This window comes from Ischnura elegans, chromosome 6 (assembly GCF_921293095.1).
Source record: "Ischnura elegans chromosome 6, ioIscEleg1.1, whole genome shotgun sequence".
In the NCBI taxonomy this organism is placed as follows: Eukaryota; Metazoa; Arthropoda; class Insecta; order Odonata; family Coenagrionidae; genus Ischnura; species Ischnura elegans.
Window position 1 is genome coordinate 14,303,195 of NC_060251.1, and position 14,511 is coordinate 14,317,705.

A 14,511-nucleotide genomic window follows, 5' to 3' on the forward strand; every position below is an offset into this window, starting at 1 on the left:
CCACTCATCAGCAAACCCATTTTTATAAGCCTCGAATTAAAGCTTGGCTTGGCCAAAATACCAGATAAAACATAGAAGTGGATGCATGATTACATATTTTTCACCTATACTTAATAATTAAATGTTGCACAAATTAATATGTTTTTGAAGTGGACCTACACATAGCACTGCGATGGGTCAAGCTAGAGGTAATTAGGTTCATAGACGGCTGATGGTAGAATTTTAATCCCGTCCGCCGCAAATCCCCATGACCAGGACATCTCCCGGCGGAGACTTCAACGCTCGCATGAGATGATCCGCACGATGGGAGAGAACGAGCAGTGAGAGTGTAACTTTCGCTGTATCCTTCTCCGGAGGACCGCCCGACCCAACTGAAAGAGTCGAGAGGGCGCCTCTGCCGCGGTGGGGTTGATGTTCTCGGAGGGGGGGGGGGAGGGGGCGCAGAAGTGCCATTGGGGAGAGCCAATCCGAGATCCCCCCCTCCCCAGCGGCCACACGCTGCAACCGAGACCTCGTGGAAGGAGCGGCCTAGGGAGGGAGGGGGAGGAAGGGCTCCCCGATGGGAGGGGAGTGCCAAAGGTGGAGGTCCCTTGGCTGTCTATATAAGCCGCGGCGACGCGATCATCTTCTTTATTTCGCGCAGGACTCCACATCCGGGTGCCGGCTCGTCCGCACCTCCCCCTACACAGACCTCTCTGCCCATACACTCAACCAGAGGGAGACCTCAAGGAAGGTTCCCCGCTTTACGGGGAGATCGACCAGTGCATTCAAGTCCGGCTCAAGGGGCTAGAACCCTTTTGCGCGGCCAAATTTCGTGTCCCCGCAAAATAATTCCCCGATCGGGACGTGCTGAGTCGTCTTCGTTTTTTCCCAGAAGACTGTTCCCAACACGGCGATCGACGGAGGAGAGGGATTTACGGAGTGAAGAGTGTGGCGCGGCGGCACACCCGTGAGGGCCGCCGTTCAGCCATGGGGAGGAGGATGGAGATACTCTCGGCCTTGTGCATGGTAAGTGCAGCCTACTTTATTTTCAACATTGCCCGCTGGTGCAGTCCTGAGAATTCACGTACGTGAGGATTCGATTCGGCTGGGTGTGACCAAGGGAATGGGTCGCGAAAGGCATAAGAGGTCGCGCATTTTATATTCTAGACGTGCCTCAAGAGTCCGGTCCGTGCTCCGAAAACAATGTGCGAATCGCCTGAATGATGCTCCGGTGCCCTTAGCCAACAGCGGTGAATGCAGTGATTTCATAGAGACATTTATTAGGCATTGTTCTGCTGCAGAAGAGTAATCGATAGTGTTTCTTCTTTTATAGCGGGCATAAATTGGAAACGAAATAATAGTGTGTGAAATCGAAAGTTTAAAATTATGATGTTTTAAGTTAGAATTAAGAATTTTCAACATTAATACAAAATATTATTCTTGCAAAAAACGCCTTTTTATCACCTCAACAACAGTGACGGATGTATTTCTATAGTCTTAATACGCATACGATAAGTTTAATTTACGATTGTAGCACATAAAAGGATCACCAACTTTCATTTTTTTAACTATAAATCAAATAAACATTTCAAGTCGATTTTTCCAAGGATTAATATTCTTCGACTAGAGCCATTTCATTAAAAATATACCGGGATAGGAGGACTAGAAACCTCACGGTGGTTTGTTCAACAAATTTTACTGTTCAAGAACCATGCTAATGAGACGAAAAATTACGTATCAACACACGCTTACCTTCGCTTAAGCGATGTAAGAGAACTGATGCTAATATGTTTGAGATTATCATCATTTAATTAGGTATTAGCACACTCTTACTTTCTTTTAAGCGATAGCAGACAACCGACGCAGATACGTTTGAGATCATCATCGTTGCTCAAACTTAGTACGGAGGATATTTGCGGCATTGATTTCGAATTCAAGAGAAAGCAAGTTGTGCAAGTTTTGAGAGCAAACAGCACTTGCTTACGCGCAACCAAAGGAGATCACAGGGAACTGCGAGGGAGAGAGTAAACACGACATCGAAGGGCATAGCGTGCTGCGCTGATTTAGATGCCTCCCCAGCAGCCGAGAGGGATCACCGCAGGCGGTGCCGCCGCGAATCTCGTGTGCGGGAGACGTTCGTTAGTAGACGAACCTCGGCAAAGGGTGTCGAGTCGGGCACGATGCGTGACTAACGGTCCATCCCCAGTTCTCATCCCGCGGAGAAAAAAAATACCTCCTTTCGCCATACAGACACACATATCTCGCCGCGCCATCCTTGGTTTTGCAGACAACACCCATCCGTCTTCCCTCCTCACACGCAGATTGATGTGGGCGTTATTCAATTGTCAACGTATCCTTCACCACAATGCTGTGCTCATCTTCGCTTGACTGACAGTGAGACTCTCACTTTATGCTTGAATGCAGAAGATTATATTAGTATATATTTAAGGGTAAAGTTCATCCCAAGACTAACCAGAGATGTTCAAATTGCTTAATTGCAGAGTAGGGGGCCACCTTTTCCCGTCCTTCAATCATAACTAGTATAAGTTCTTATGTTTAGCGGCAATGCGTTCTCCCTAACTATCCTCGGTATATTTTGGATTGATCATATTTTCGGTGATGTAGATTCAATGCAATATCTGACAAGGAGGTAGTATAAGCATCATTTTACGAGTAATTAATGCGCATCAGTAGTAAAAGTATTATTGATAGTGTCGATTCTTAGGCTTGAGATTGGCTGTGCTTCCTACAGACCATCCAATATTCACTAAACCTTGGTAGAATGATTAAACGGTTTCAAACCAAAGTTCCAATGGGTGAAGGTAGACCTCACCTGGTAATACGATGGGACACACACTATAGGTAGGAGGCACCACTTTTCTCTATCTCGAGCACCAAGAACCCCTGGAATATTTATTTTTGCGCACCAAAGGCTTGCCGGTACCTTCCAGTCAACATCCACCCACGCTCTACCCACTACTAGAAGGCCTATTGCTCTCACCCTACCATTCTGCGTCGAATACACCAATTCTCTTCCCATCCGTCTCTTGCGTCAATTCGTATAGGCTTCATTCAATTACCCACCTACACTCCTTCCATTTACCAACTATGCATACAGAGCCCATTCTTGTCGGAATTAGAACAACGATAGGTGTGTGAAAACTCGGAATCTGAATATCTTCTATTTGCAATGCAAACTTTGTCCCATCCAAAACGTGACCTGCCCTGCAATTCGCGTCAAAACACTGCACTGTCCGGTGACACGTGTCAATTTTCATCTCTCCAGGTTCCCAGAGCAAATAGGCGGAATTATACACCAATTGAAGTGCATTCTATTATCCTCACTAACGTAAACATTGAAATATAAGTTAGTTTGCTTAGTTGCTTGCGTTGGTGATATACTCAGACGCCTAGCTCAATGGCATTCATGGCATTCATGGCATTAACGGTGGCTCGGATGCCCTTTTTAATCAGCATAACATTTGATCGCAAATACTGGTTGAATTCACGCAACGTCCGAAATGTATAGCGCAGTGCCCGATAATAATTCATGATATTAAGATACTCCCAACTCGTAGCCATTAACGCAGTGGACTCCATGGCATTCAAGGCTGTAAATAATCCCTCATTAGCTTTCAAATAAATGAAATTGAGACCGCACATACATCAGCTGATCCTTGATATTAGGTTTAGATACAGCATTGGCTACATTGATGCCAATTGATGTCAGATGTTTAGCTAAGTTCAATAAATACTGTGGATGAGTACATCTATTATGGTATTATGAAATATTTGGATATTGAGGAATCATATAGAGAAAGATAATTAAAACTATCGGTTTTTATTTTTTGAAAATAAATGCACACGTCTTTTGACCCAGAGAAAAATATATCAAAGAATAATATTTTATGTTGTCCTTTGTAAACTCAAGCATCCGTTCGCTGATCCCATGCTGTAGCTATATATGCATGTTGTAGCACTACATACTTTCAATTACAAAGATATGGTCTAACTGATTTACGAGCTTAACGCTTCTCGCTGATACAATGTCCCCTCATTTGAATAACCATAACTACCACTTGACCGGTTATTTCCCTGATTATTATATTTAAAAACTTCCGCTATTTTCTTGAAATTTTCATGAAATTGAGAGTAGACTTATCTGCGTCTTAAATTTGAAATTTTCACTATAGTATATTCTCAGGAGTGATCTTTCTAAATTGATATCCTTTTCGGTTTTACCGCGAAAAAGTTTTTGTGAGACGAAAGTTTTAACCTGAACACTTGAAGAGGCTCGGAATTCCGGAGAAACTAATATTGTGTTAAGGTAAATTTTGACTCGGTTAAACTCAGATGCAATGAAGTTATCTACAGATGAACGGTGAGAAAAAAGTATGAGCCAGCATGTAAAGGTTGTTTACTCTATTATACCTCAATATTTTATGATGATAGTAGAAGTTTTGAACGAGTGATACGTTTCATGAAAGACGAAATTTGACTTCAGTGATGTGTCCCGAGTGCAAATGCACTCTATGATGGCATATTTAACATATTAACATTAAAACATTAAACATTAAAAAAAGAGAGCCAGCCAGAGAGGCAGAAGCCAATTGAAAAGAGCTAATCGTAATTATATTTTTTGCCACGTGGTTAAATAAGCATTTTATGATTGCGATATTTCTAGATCGTTCGACTTATACACCTTTCAATGTTGAACTGCTTCAGCTTTTTAAAAGATCAAATTAAGACCTTCATTAATTAATATTCTCTTCATAGAAGCTTTCCTAAAACTGGGTTTGCGCATCGAAGTTGACGTTTTAGTATGCTACCCAATTTAATTACATTTTTGGTTATTTAACGGGCAAGAAAGATTTGAGAAAAGTATATGGAACTATAAATTCAGTGACTTTCTTAGTTGATAACTTTGTACCTTGATTTGGTGATTCTATTGATCTCGTGATGTGTTAAGACGATTATAGCCCCCTGTAATAGTCAACGAGGGGACTATCACCATCATTAATGTTGATTAACGTCTCGCAGTATAGATTTAAGAAAAATATGCAAAGTTATTTGCCAACGTTTCGATATATTTTTTATGTCTCCTTCAGGGCGTAATGTGAAAAGTTGCAAACATTTTTTTACTGATTTTCTAACTGATTTTCAATCCGTAAACAAGTATCTGCCAAAAAAAGCCATCCATGACGTCGATCATCATTGAAAAATTAAGGTCAAGAAAATGAATTGACCATCATCAATGTCTTTTATCATGAAAAATCAGTTCTTGACATCTACCATAGCAGTCAATGTGGACGTGTCATCCCAGCTTTAGTCTGACCAAAGCACGAATGTTATGCAGCCCCTTGATTATGGTTACTGAGCAGCAGGTATCGCACAGCTCTCGCGGCTGAAAGGGAAAGAGCTCATCTGCCTCCGCGGCACGCCACTCTCGCGGCGGCCTCCTTCTGCCTCCCCCCTCCCCCATCCAGCACCGGGCGGGGGAGGTGGAGTGGGGTGGGGGGGGGGGGATAGAGATGCATCGGGTTAAGAAACGCACCGCCGCCGACGCCGCGGCCGAAAAACCCGCGAAGGACGTCTCTCACCCCCCGCCGTCCCCCCCCCACTTCTTCCCTCGCTCGCCACCTTACTCACACAGATACACACAAGAGTGCCATTCTTCCCACACCGCCCTCCCGCTGACGAAGCCGCGTCGTTCCGCACCGTGAGCCACCTCCCCAATGATTGAGGGACGACGGGCCTAAAAGGAAGAGTGTTTTCCCAGGGAACCAAGCGGTGGACGTGGAGGCGGCCGAACTCATCGTCGCCAAATCCATACTCATTTATTGAATTGAAAGGTAATAGCAATTTTTCACAGAAAATTATTAAAATTAAAAAGAAGAACTGTGCTTTCACATTAATATTTATTCACACATTTACGACCATGGTTTCAACGTTAGACCTGATGATGGCGTCTGACGTTGAAAACATGGTCGTAAATTTGTGAATAAATGTTCATGTGAAAGCACAAAGTTCTTCTTTTAAATTTTAATGATGAATCGCTTTCACAAAGTTAGGCCTCAAAAAATCAATTTCACAGAAATTTAACTCGAAAAAGGCCCATCATCTGGTACAAGACACTGTAGTACATGAAAGTATGACATTTATAACTTAAAAAACGCCCCAACTACAGTGTACTATAGCGTAATGTATCAAATGTACTACAATTTCTCCTACCAGATGATGTCTCTGTTAGCCGAAACGCGTAGTACGAATTAAATTAAGTGGAAAAGTGCACATAATTTTCACAAATATGTAAACTGCTACTATATAACGCCTAAATCAGTTAACTCATTACAAAACCATATGGTTACAAGACCATAGGATGAACATTATCTTATTATTTTTATATTTATTTTATTTATCACCAAACCGCCTAAAATAGCTTTATTTTATCTTTCACTTCTATGTTTCCGTAACATTTAACAATGAAGCACACGAACATCCATGTCCTGATTAGGGACAACCTACCCAGGCAGGACTCGAACCCGCAACCTTCGGTCTATCATGCGAGGACATTACCCCATCGCCACCTTGGCCATTGGTTTCCGTGTACCACTCATCAGCAAACCCATTTTATAAGCCTCGAATGAAAGCTTGACTCTATTCAAAATAAAGATAGAAGTCTATCTCTATCCAGATAAAACATAGAAGTGGATGCATCATTATATATTATTTCACCTATACTCAATAATTAAATGTTGCACAAATTTATATGTTTCTGAAGTTCACCTACGCATGGCATTATGATGGGTGAAGGTGGTTCAAATTATAAGTACTCGCTTTTTTATCACCAATCATAACCAGTCTTAAGATAAATAATATTCTACCAAGAAAGCAACGGGAATACCGTCGCATCCATACATCCTCTTACACAACATGCAGTCTGCTAAAAGGATTTAGGTACTACCGTACCTTCAGAAGGAATCATCTCCGGGATGATGATTAGACGATTCTCTGAATTACAGGAAACCATGTCGGAAAAATTATTCCGCAACGCTCGGTGGGAGGAAAACCCAAAATCGGCCGAAAGTGATTAGCACACGGCAACAAGGGAGAGAAGGCTTTTAAAAAGATTACTCCGAAGCCTCACATGAGAAGTGAGACTCCCGTCCTATTGGGGCTCTGAATCATTCCCCTTGTGCGGTTGGATAAATTGCTTCTCGGAGCAAGGTGGAAGGCGAACAAGGTCCTCGGCAGCTTTCTTTAATGGTCCGCACGGCAACAAGTGGGCGTGGATGCGACCGGACATCCAAAGTGCTCCTTACCCCCAAGACGTCATCCTTCCCACGCTGCTTCCACTTATCACACGCCCAACTACAGAATTTAAACTGCACTGACAGCCACAGTTTTTGACCACCCCGCACCGCTATTTTGTTTTTTATTATGACGTGGAATGCATAAATGATTATAATTTTTCCTGGTGAATAATATTCAGGTAAAAACCAGTACTGATACTTAAAGAGGTACTGATAACTTTAAAGGAGTGGAGGGATATTTAAGGCTCAATTTTCGATCGATTACCTAGAACTCCTAAAATGTATTTTTCTGCGCACGAAGGGCTTAACCCCTATATGAAGCCAATACCAACCGGTCAACATCGATTCGTCCTACCCACTCGGCCTGCCAGCTCATCTCACCAATTAGTAAACCTTTTATAATATTTATTAACTTCAATTTAATGATCATTTAATATTTTTACATCGTGGAACTCCACGTAGTACCTTTTAGAAAATCAGTTTTGTCGATTTTATTTCAACGATTCTATCGAAAGTTTAACTTTATAATATTATGAAATTGAAGAAGCGTTTTTCCCTAAATGAATATGTGATTAACAAAGCCAATAGTTAAGGAGGTAACTTCGCCACTGCGCTATCCATAGCAATTACATTTCATTCCATTTATTTTTAAAACATTTTACTATTGTAAACAACGTAAATCAAGGATAATAACAAAATTAGAGCAAATATTATTCATATAATTAATATCTTTTTTTATACACATATTAATATTTAAGTAAATCAATTGTACTGTATTTTAAGTAAATGAAGCTATTTCATACCACCTAAGAGCCGCTATCATCAAAGTACTCTAATTGGAATTTATTTACAGATTTCCAGGAAAATCACAACTATAAGTATCATTTTCCTGGTTCTTGAAAATTCAGATCCAACAAAAACAATAAAATAATAAAGACGCATATTTCGCCGAACGACTGGGCTTAGGAATTTGTTTTATTCTGAACAATAAAGGGCTTCAAACAATTCAGTCGGAAAATCACTCCGACATCCACTTTTTTTGCAAACGGCTTTTGCATGCCAATTGAGACGGCTGCTATAGGTATTCTCAGGAGTTACATATATACCTACTGCTATAGAAATTCTTTGGAACGGAATGGAAAAGTGATCGTTTATTTCAGGATGTGCAGTGTCTGAAGCAGGGATATCGCCCACTTCAACTTTTCATACCTTTCCTACCTCCCGCTTCTCCCATCTAACCTCTCCAACCAACCAACCCTCCTTAACCTTCCATTTTCCATCCCGTCTTTCCTTTCTTTTCCTCTCTTTTTATTCCAAACCTCTTTCGCTCTCACTCCATCCGTTTCCACCCACGCGGAAAATACCTTCCCCGTCGCGTTGTCTGGTTCGCTGCCTTATAAGACAGTCCAGTGAAGCAGGAGACGATGAAAGGGCCCCCCCCAGGGTGGCGTTAGATTTCCGACGGAGCGGATGTATCTTAAAAAAAAAGAAGAAGAATGATGAGCGCGGTGGTTACCCTCGGGCACTTTGCGGGGATAATAAGACATTATCCGCCGCAAGGAGAGCCGAACATGAAACTCGTGATGCTTTTACGGGAGAAAAATGAGAGGACTACATATATGTATATAGTAGAAGAGCACTTCCAATGCTGCGATTGTTAGCAAAGCCGAAGGGTGCCATTTGTCAGAAGATTATGCACTCAAATAGGTATCAGAATTATGCGGGGAATGATGATATCTTGTTACACAAACTACTCCGGTAATTTCACTCACGTCAGGTTGAATATTTCCCAATATATTTTTCTAAAGTGAGGAAAACGATAATTTTAGAAGCGTTTTATGCCTAACCACCAGCCATAAAGGGCAAGAAGTGAATATAGAGGGGCTTCAATCATATCTTAATTAGGTTGGTGCAAAAAATTAGTTTATAGCATTAGCATTGATTATAACATACGTCACCAGACATTTCTTTGTAGCACCTATTCCAGTGATTACATGCTCTATTAAAATTACTAGCCCTGAAGTTGAAACTATTCATCACAGCTTATCCTCCCCTATTTTAGCGAAAATTTTTTACCGTTATTATTTCAAGAGAAAAGAAAGCCATGTAATTACACCGATAAAGAGACATTTAGACCGCAATAATATTTAAGCCTTTTAGTTTGAAAGTTGTTACGATAAGAAATACTCTAAAATCCAAACCGGGCGAAGAAAAAGGAACATAATTCGTCCACTTCACCAGCTGACGACTTCTAAAAGATGTTTCAACAAACTGATGTGCCCGAAAATCGCTGGTCATTATTTTTGCAGAGAGTTTAAGATAATTCTAGAAATTACAAGCAGAACAAATCTGCTAAATCTGTCACACGACCAAATGACCCAACCTTATTTTTACGTGGCAGTCAACATTCTTTACGGCAGAGGGTGACGTTGGAGAGAGGACACCTGCTTTCTTTACGGTCAAGCAACTGGGCTAGTGAGTTGGTGAATCTTATCCGTAAAATACGATGGCTCACATCTTTCGAGCACTTAAACCCCAAACGACCACAGCGTCCCTTGCCAATAAGGAGTGGCCAACGACGGACCCGCACGGCCCTGAATCCAAGATATTTATGGACGCCGCAGAAAGTAAAAGGGTTGATAAACTTTTTCCGAGACCTATGGAGCATCGCATCGATAAAAGTGAAAGTCAAATATGTTAATGAGCAAAAGGATCTCGCCAAAACTTATTCGAATTTTATTCCAGGAATTTATGCGTGCACATATTTCATAGCAAAAAATGTCTATCATTGGCAGGTACCCATTGCACCCAATTAACGCTACTTAGCAGAGAAACGTCCCGCAGCTACGATCCTAAAATTCTCAAGTCTACGATATACTTCACCAGCTTCGTGACTATTTCGTACATTCATTAACGAAATCTCGTTCGAAAGCGGAAACTCAAGAAATATGTTCATTTATCACGCAATGAATGTTGAAAATTGATAATTTTGTTAGAAATACGTAATGTTTAGTTTAATTTTAATACGTAATTTGTAGTTATCACTTTGCCTTAATTAAACAAAAGAATTACCGCAGGAAAAAATTCTTCTTGTTTTCAGTTCTCAAATAATTACTGCAAGGCAAAAATTTATTGTTATTACGGACTATTTATGTATCAGCATATTATTATAAATATTTTAAATAATTCATTCCCTATATGAACTCCCTCTTTGCTCCATCCATAACCTTTTAAAGTATTTAAGGTTTTAAGTTATATTCCCCACGATTGGGACGTATATACACTGTTATCAATATATTTTATGCTTCATTATTTAAGCATTTTTAATTTTTTTCTCAGCTCAATATAAGATTTGCATTATTAAATAGCATTTATAAACAGCATTCATACTCCTTTGTAATATAGTTTTCCTCATGAATAATGGTAAAAAAAAGACCATGTTTACACCTACATCATAGCTACTGCCATATGTATCTCTGCGTAGACGCACCATCTTAACACCATCACATGGAGAATGAACACTACCCACTTCTCACTCAGTACCCGCTTTCTCGCTCGCCATCCATCAATACTTCAAAACAATAATAGCATCGTTCAAGTCGTAACTCGGTGCCTCTCGAGTGTTCAACCCGATCACTTATCCCAGCGAGCCCCAGCAAGACGCCATTCGGATTTCACATGTAAAAAAAACGTAACCAGAGGAAATAAATATTCATAATAAGTACTAGCACATTGCCTCACATTTTGCACTGGTACATTGAGAGAATAATATTGTCAATATAATGTGCATTATACGACCGTTGCATAAAAAGGTGAGCTTCATATTTCTTTGACAAATTACCACTTCTGAAGTTTTACTAAAAGGCAACAGCATTATTTAGACTTACAATTAGTAGATAAAGTACTACGTTTATGTAGAAAAGAAACTAATATGATTACTTCATTGACTGAAACTTCATATGATCAAACATAGACTGCCATGTAAAAACTTTTCAACGCGAACTGACGTGTTAATTTATGCCGCCCACAATTCGTTATTTTTTTCCGTCAATTGATCATTTGCATTATTTTTCAGCTATTAATAGAAGAACTAACAGGTCTTTTCACTGAATTTTCTAGCCGTTTTCCTGATGCATAACTTGTTTGAAGCTTACGCTATCATCTCAAATTTTTCCGGATATACCGAGTGAGCCATAGTCAACACTTATCTTTGTTAATCTCGGATCAAATAAATAATTCATATTTTCTCATGTTAGATATACGTGAATATTAGAAAATTTTAACTCACGCATTGAAAAATTTCATGATATAATTGAATCATTGAAGAGTAGCACGTCAGCAAATCAGAAAGTCGAAATGATACGTCTTCAGCAGAAATCGATCCGATCTACCGACCCGATTCTTTTTCGAGAGACTCGTCTAAAATTTACGTTAAATGATCAAAATTTTCAACATTTGCGGAGGAAATTATGGCCAAAACTTGCCTGTAACTCAGGGATAAAAATTTTATATCTATGAAAATATAGAGGTATAATTTTCTAAATTGGAATACAGGCAAAGTTAAAAAATGTAGTCTATTATACATTTCCTCATTTTTTCAGCACTGCACACGTTGGAGAAAAATTGTGTTGCGAAGTATTAACTCTGTTTGGCAGATGGCAATAGCAATCAAAATTACTGCTGATATTTAGGTTAAAAACGCATCATTTGTTAACTTTAAAAACTTTGAGCCAAGTGTTCCGATTGACCGCGAGTTTTCCCTGATGGCATACGCTCTGGACAACTGACGACTTCCAGTGTTTTCCCCGAATTTGCCTTTGGCTTTGTCCAGAGTATCCGAACACATGCAGGGCTAATTGAAGTGCTTTGCTCAAAATAATGGTGCGTTTTCGACGAAAACATCATCAGTTAATACGGTTCCTACCGGCATCAGCTATCCAGGGTTAATATTTCGTGAAAACTTGTCACCTCCCTATTCAATAGATAGAAGCACCATGAAGTATGCACCATGGTAAACAGACCGATGGAGAGAAGCGTCCACCGAACCATCGATATTCTTCACCGCCTCGTCGTAGCGCAAGTCAAGTCGGAAAATTGAGCGCACGGTACCTTTTGGAGTATCGAGTGGGTTACCCTCCGAGCCTACGCGTTCACGGTGCCCTTTCGATCACGGAGTGGGTGGGTCCAACGCGAGTGACAGACAAATAGAAATGATTCCATTAAGCTCTCGCACTGCAGTCCAAATGGCATCGACTCTTTCGAGTCAAACTTATCGGCAAACGATCTCGGAGTCGCATGACTTCCCGTCTCCCTCCTCCGAGGGCAAAGAGTTGAGCAACCTCAGGTGGAGAGTGGGATAGAGACCGTGGACAAGGCCGTCCCCACGGCGAGGACTACACGACACAGGGTCCAAGTGGACGGTGGGAAGAAATGTTCGGAGAAAAACGAGGGGGAAAGGGATGAGTCGCCGGGCAGGTGAATGAAAACGGATAGTAAAAAAGGCCAATGCAATGAGCATGGAGACGGGAAGATTGCAGAGCCAATAGACCGCGGATATAAACTTTCCGCAGTGATGCAAGCAACCCAACCACTACCGATCGAGGCGCCTCTCCACGGAATGAAGCGGAACCGCTTTTGGAAACATCGCATCGCGATGAGAGTTTACAGAAGTGCGATGCTTGAGAAGCTGCGACTTTTCAAATTTTACGCTGATGATTATCAGCGTAATCATGATTTATTAGTTGAAAGCAATGCTTGTTTAGGTCAGCAAAGGAATCAATTGTGAGAACGAATTTTTGCAATTAATTAGTTATTTAACAATTCAACGGAATTAAGTGCACCGCCATGTGTTGCCGGGCAAAGGAAACGGAAAATGAACAGAGAAGGGCCAAAGACTGCGACTCATACTTTTCTGGAGATAAAGATTTTAACAATTATAACGTATTCTCTCTCATAAGCAACGACAACTATAGCGATTTGACTTCAATCAGCAAAATCGATAAAAAATTAACCAAAATTTTGTCAGGTGACGAAACCATTTGAATTTAACTTTTATCCCAGCCTTTTGTTACAAAAAACATTAAAAAGTATCATCATAAACCTGTTCACACCATACATTATCCCGTACGAGTTAATGTCTAAATGTATGTACGCTGAATGAAGACGAAAATGCACCGTGTAACCACCCAACTTGAGCGAAAGCATGAAAAAAATGGAAACTGTTTTAATTTTATTCATGCTTTCAGACATGTTCCGTCCCGGTCCACAAATATCGTTCATGCATTCAAACATTAACTCATACATGTTTACCTATCGTGTGAACAGGCCTTTAGAGCCCATAAATAATAATGCAGATTTCCAAAGGATTTTCCCAGAAAATACAGCGTCCATATTTTCGGCCACCAGCAGATGATTTACAGTTAGCGAAGCACCTTTGGAAATTTACGCATACCACTCTTCTCTTTACCACATCTTTAACCGAAGCACAGGGGAAAGAAGGAGGAAAAGATGAGTCACCTGTCTGGCAAGCAGGTGAATGAAATAGAATATAAAAAGAGCAAGAGGAAATGAAGGCATGATAACTCACCCTTTTCTGGGAGATTCTATCCATCTTTTCTTTTCCCTTTCGAATTTACCGGAGCGCGACTAGACCTGCTTGGGAGGATTCATTCCAACGACCTTACCCTCCCCAACCCCTCTGCCCACCTGACCCCCATCCCCTTCCCATCATCCACTATATAATGCCATGGCAACAACTATGCACACCTCCCGCCTTCACAACAATGCGTCCCTCCCATGCCCACCACCCCTCCTCTCTGCCTTGACCATATAAAGAGTTTTTCACACGTCTCATTCCGTCGCATCATCACGCTCGCATGTCTAACCTCTTCTCTTCACCTTCTTCTTCTTCGGTCTAAATGGCGCCATTATTGTAGGTACATCCTCCTTTTTCCTCTCTTGCTTATTAGGCGAAGAGTTCTGCTCTTGAGGTCATTCGCTTCATAAATGACGAGGAACGGTTTTTACTGTCCCCTACTTTTTGATACGTAAATACGCAGTTGAGAAAGCATACCCTTACATTTTACTTATACTGATTTTCTAAGAAGACGTTGAATTGGACAAATTGTTGATTTATAGTAATAGAGGGCCTGAAATTGGGTAATAAAAAGAGCATGGTGAATTTTGCTAAAGATATTACCGAACAATTAACATATCG

General features: G+C 40.8%; 1 protein-coding gene across 3 annotated transcripts in view; it reads left to right on the forward strand.

Annotated features, from left to right (window-relative positions):
- Window positions 1–632: 632 nt before the first annotated feature.
- Window positions 633–14,511, forward strand: part of LOC124160135 (collagen alpha-2(IV) chain-like) — a 210,072-nt gene continuing 196,193 nt past the window's right edge. For all 3 annotated transcript variants that reach the window (XM_046535884.1, XM_046535886.1, XM_046535885.1), the window contains exon 1: window positions 633–1,008. In XM_046535884.1, the coding sequence (XP_046391840.1) occupies window positions 970–1,008 (39 nt within the window). In that variant the 5' untranslated portion in view covers window positions 633–969. The remainder of the gene's footprint in view (window positions 1,009–14,511) is intronic.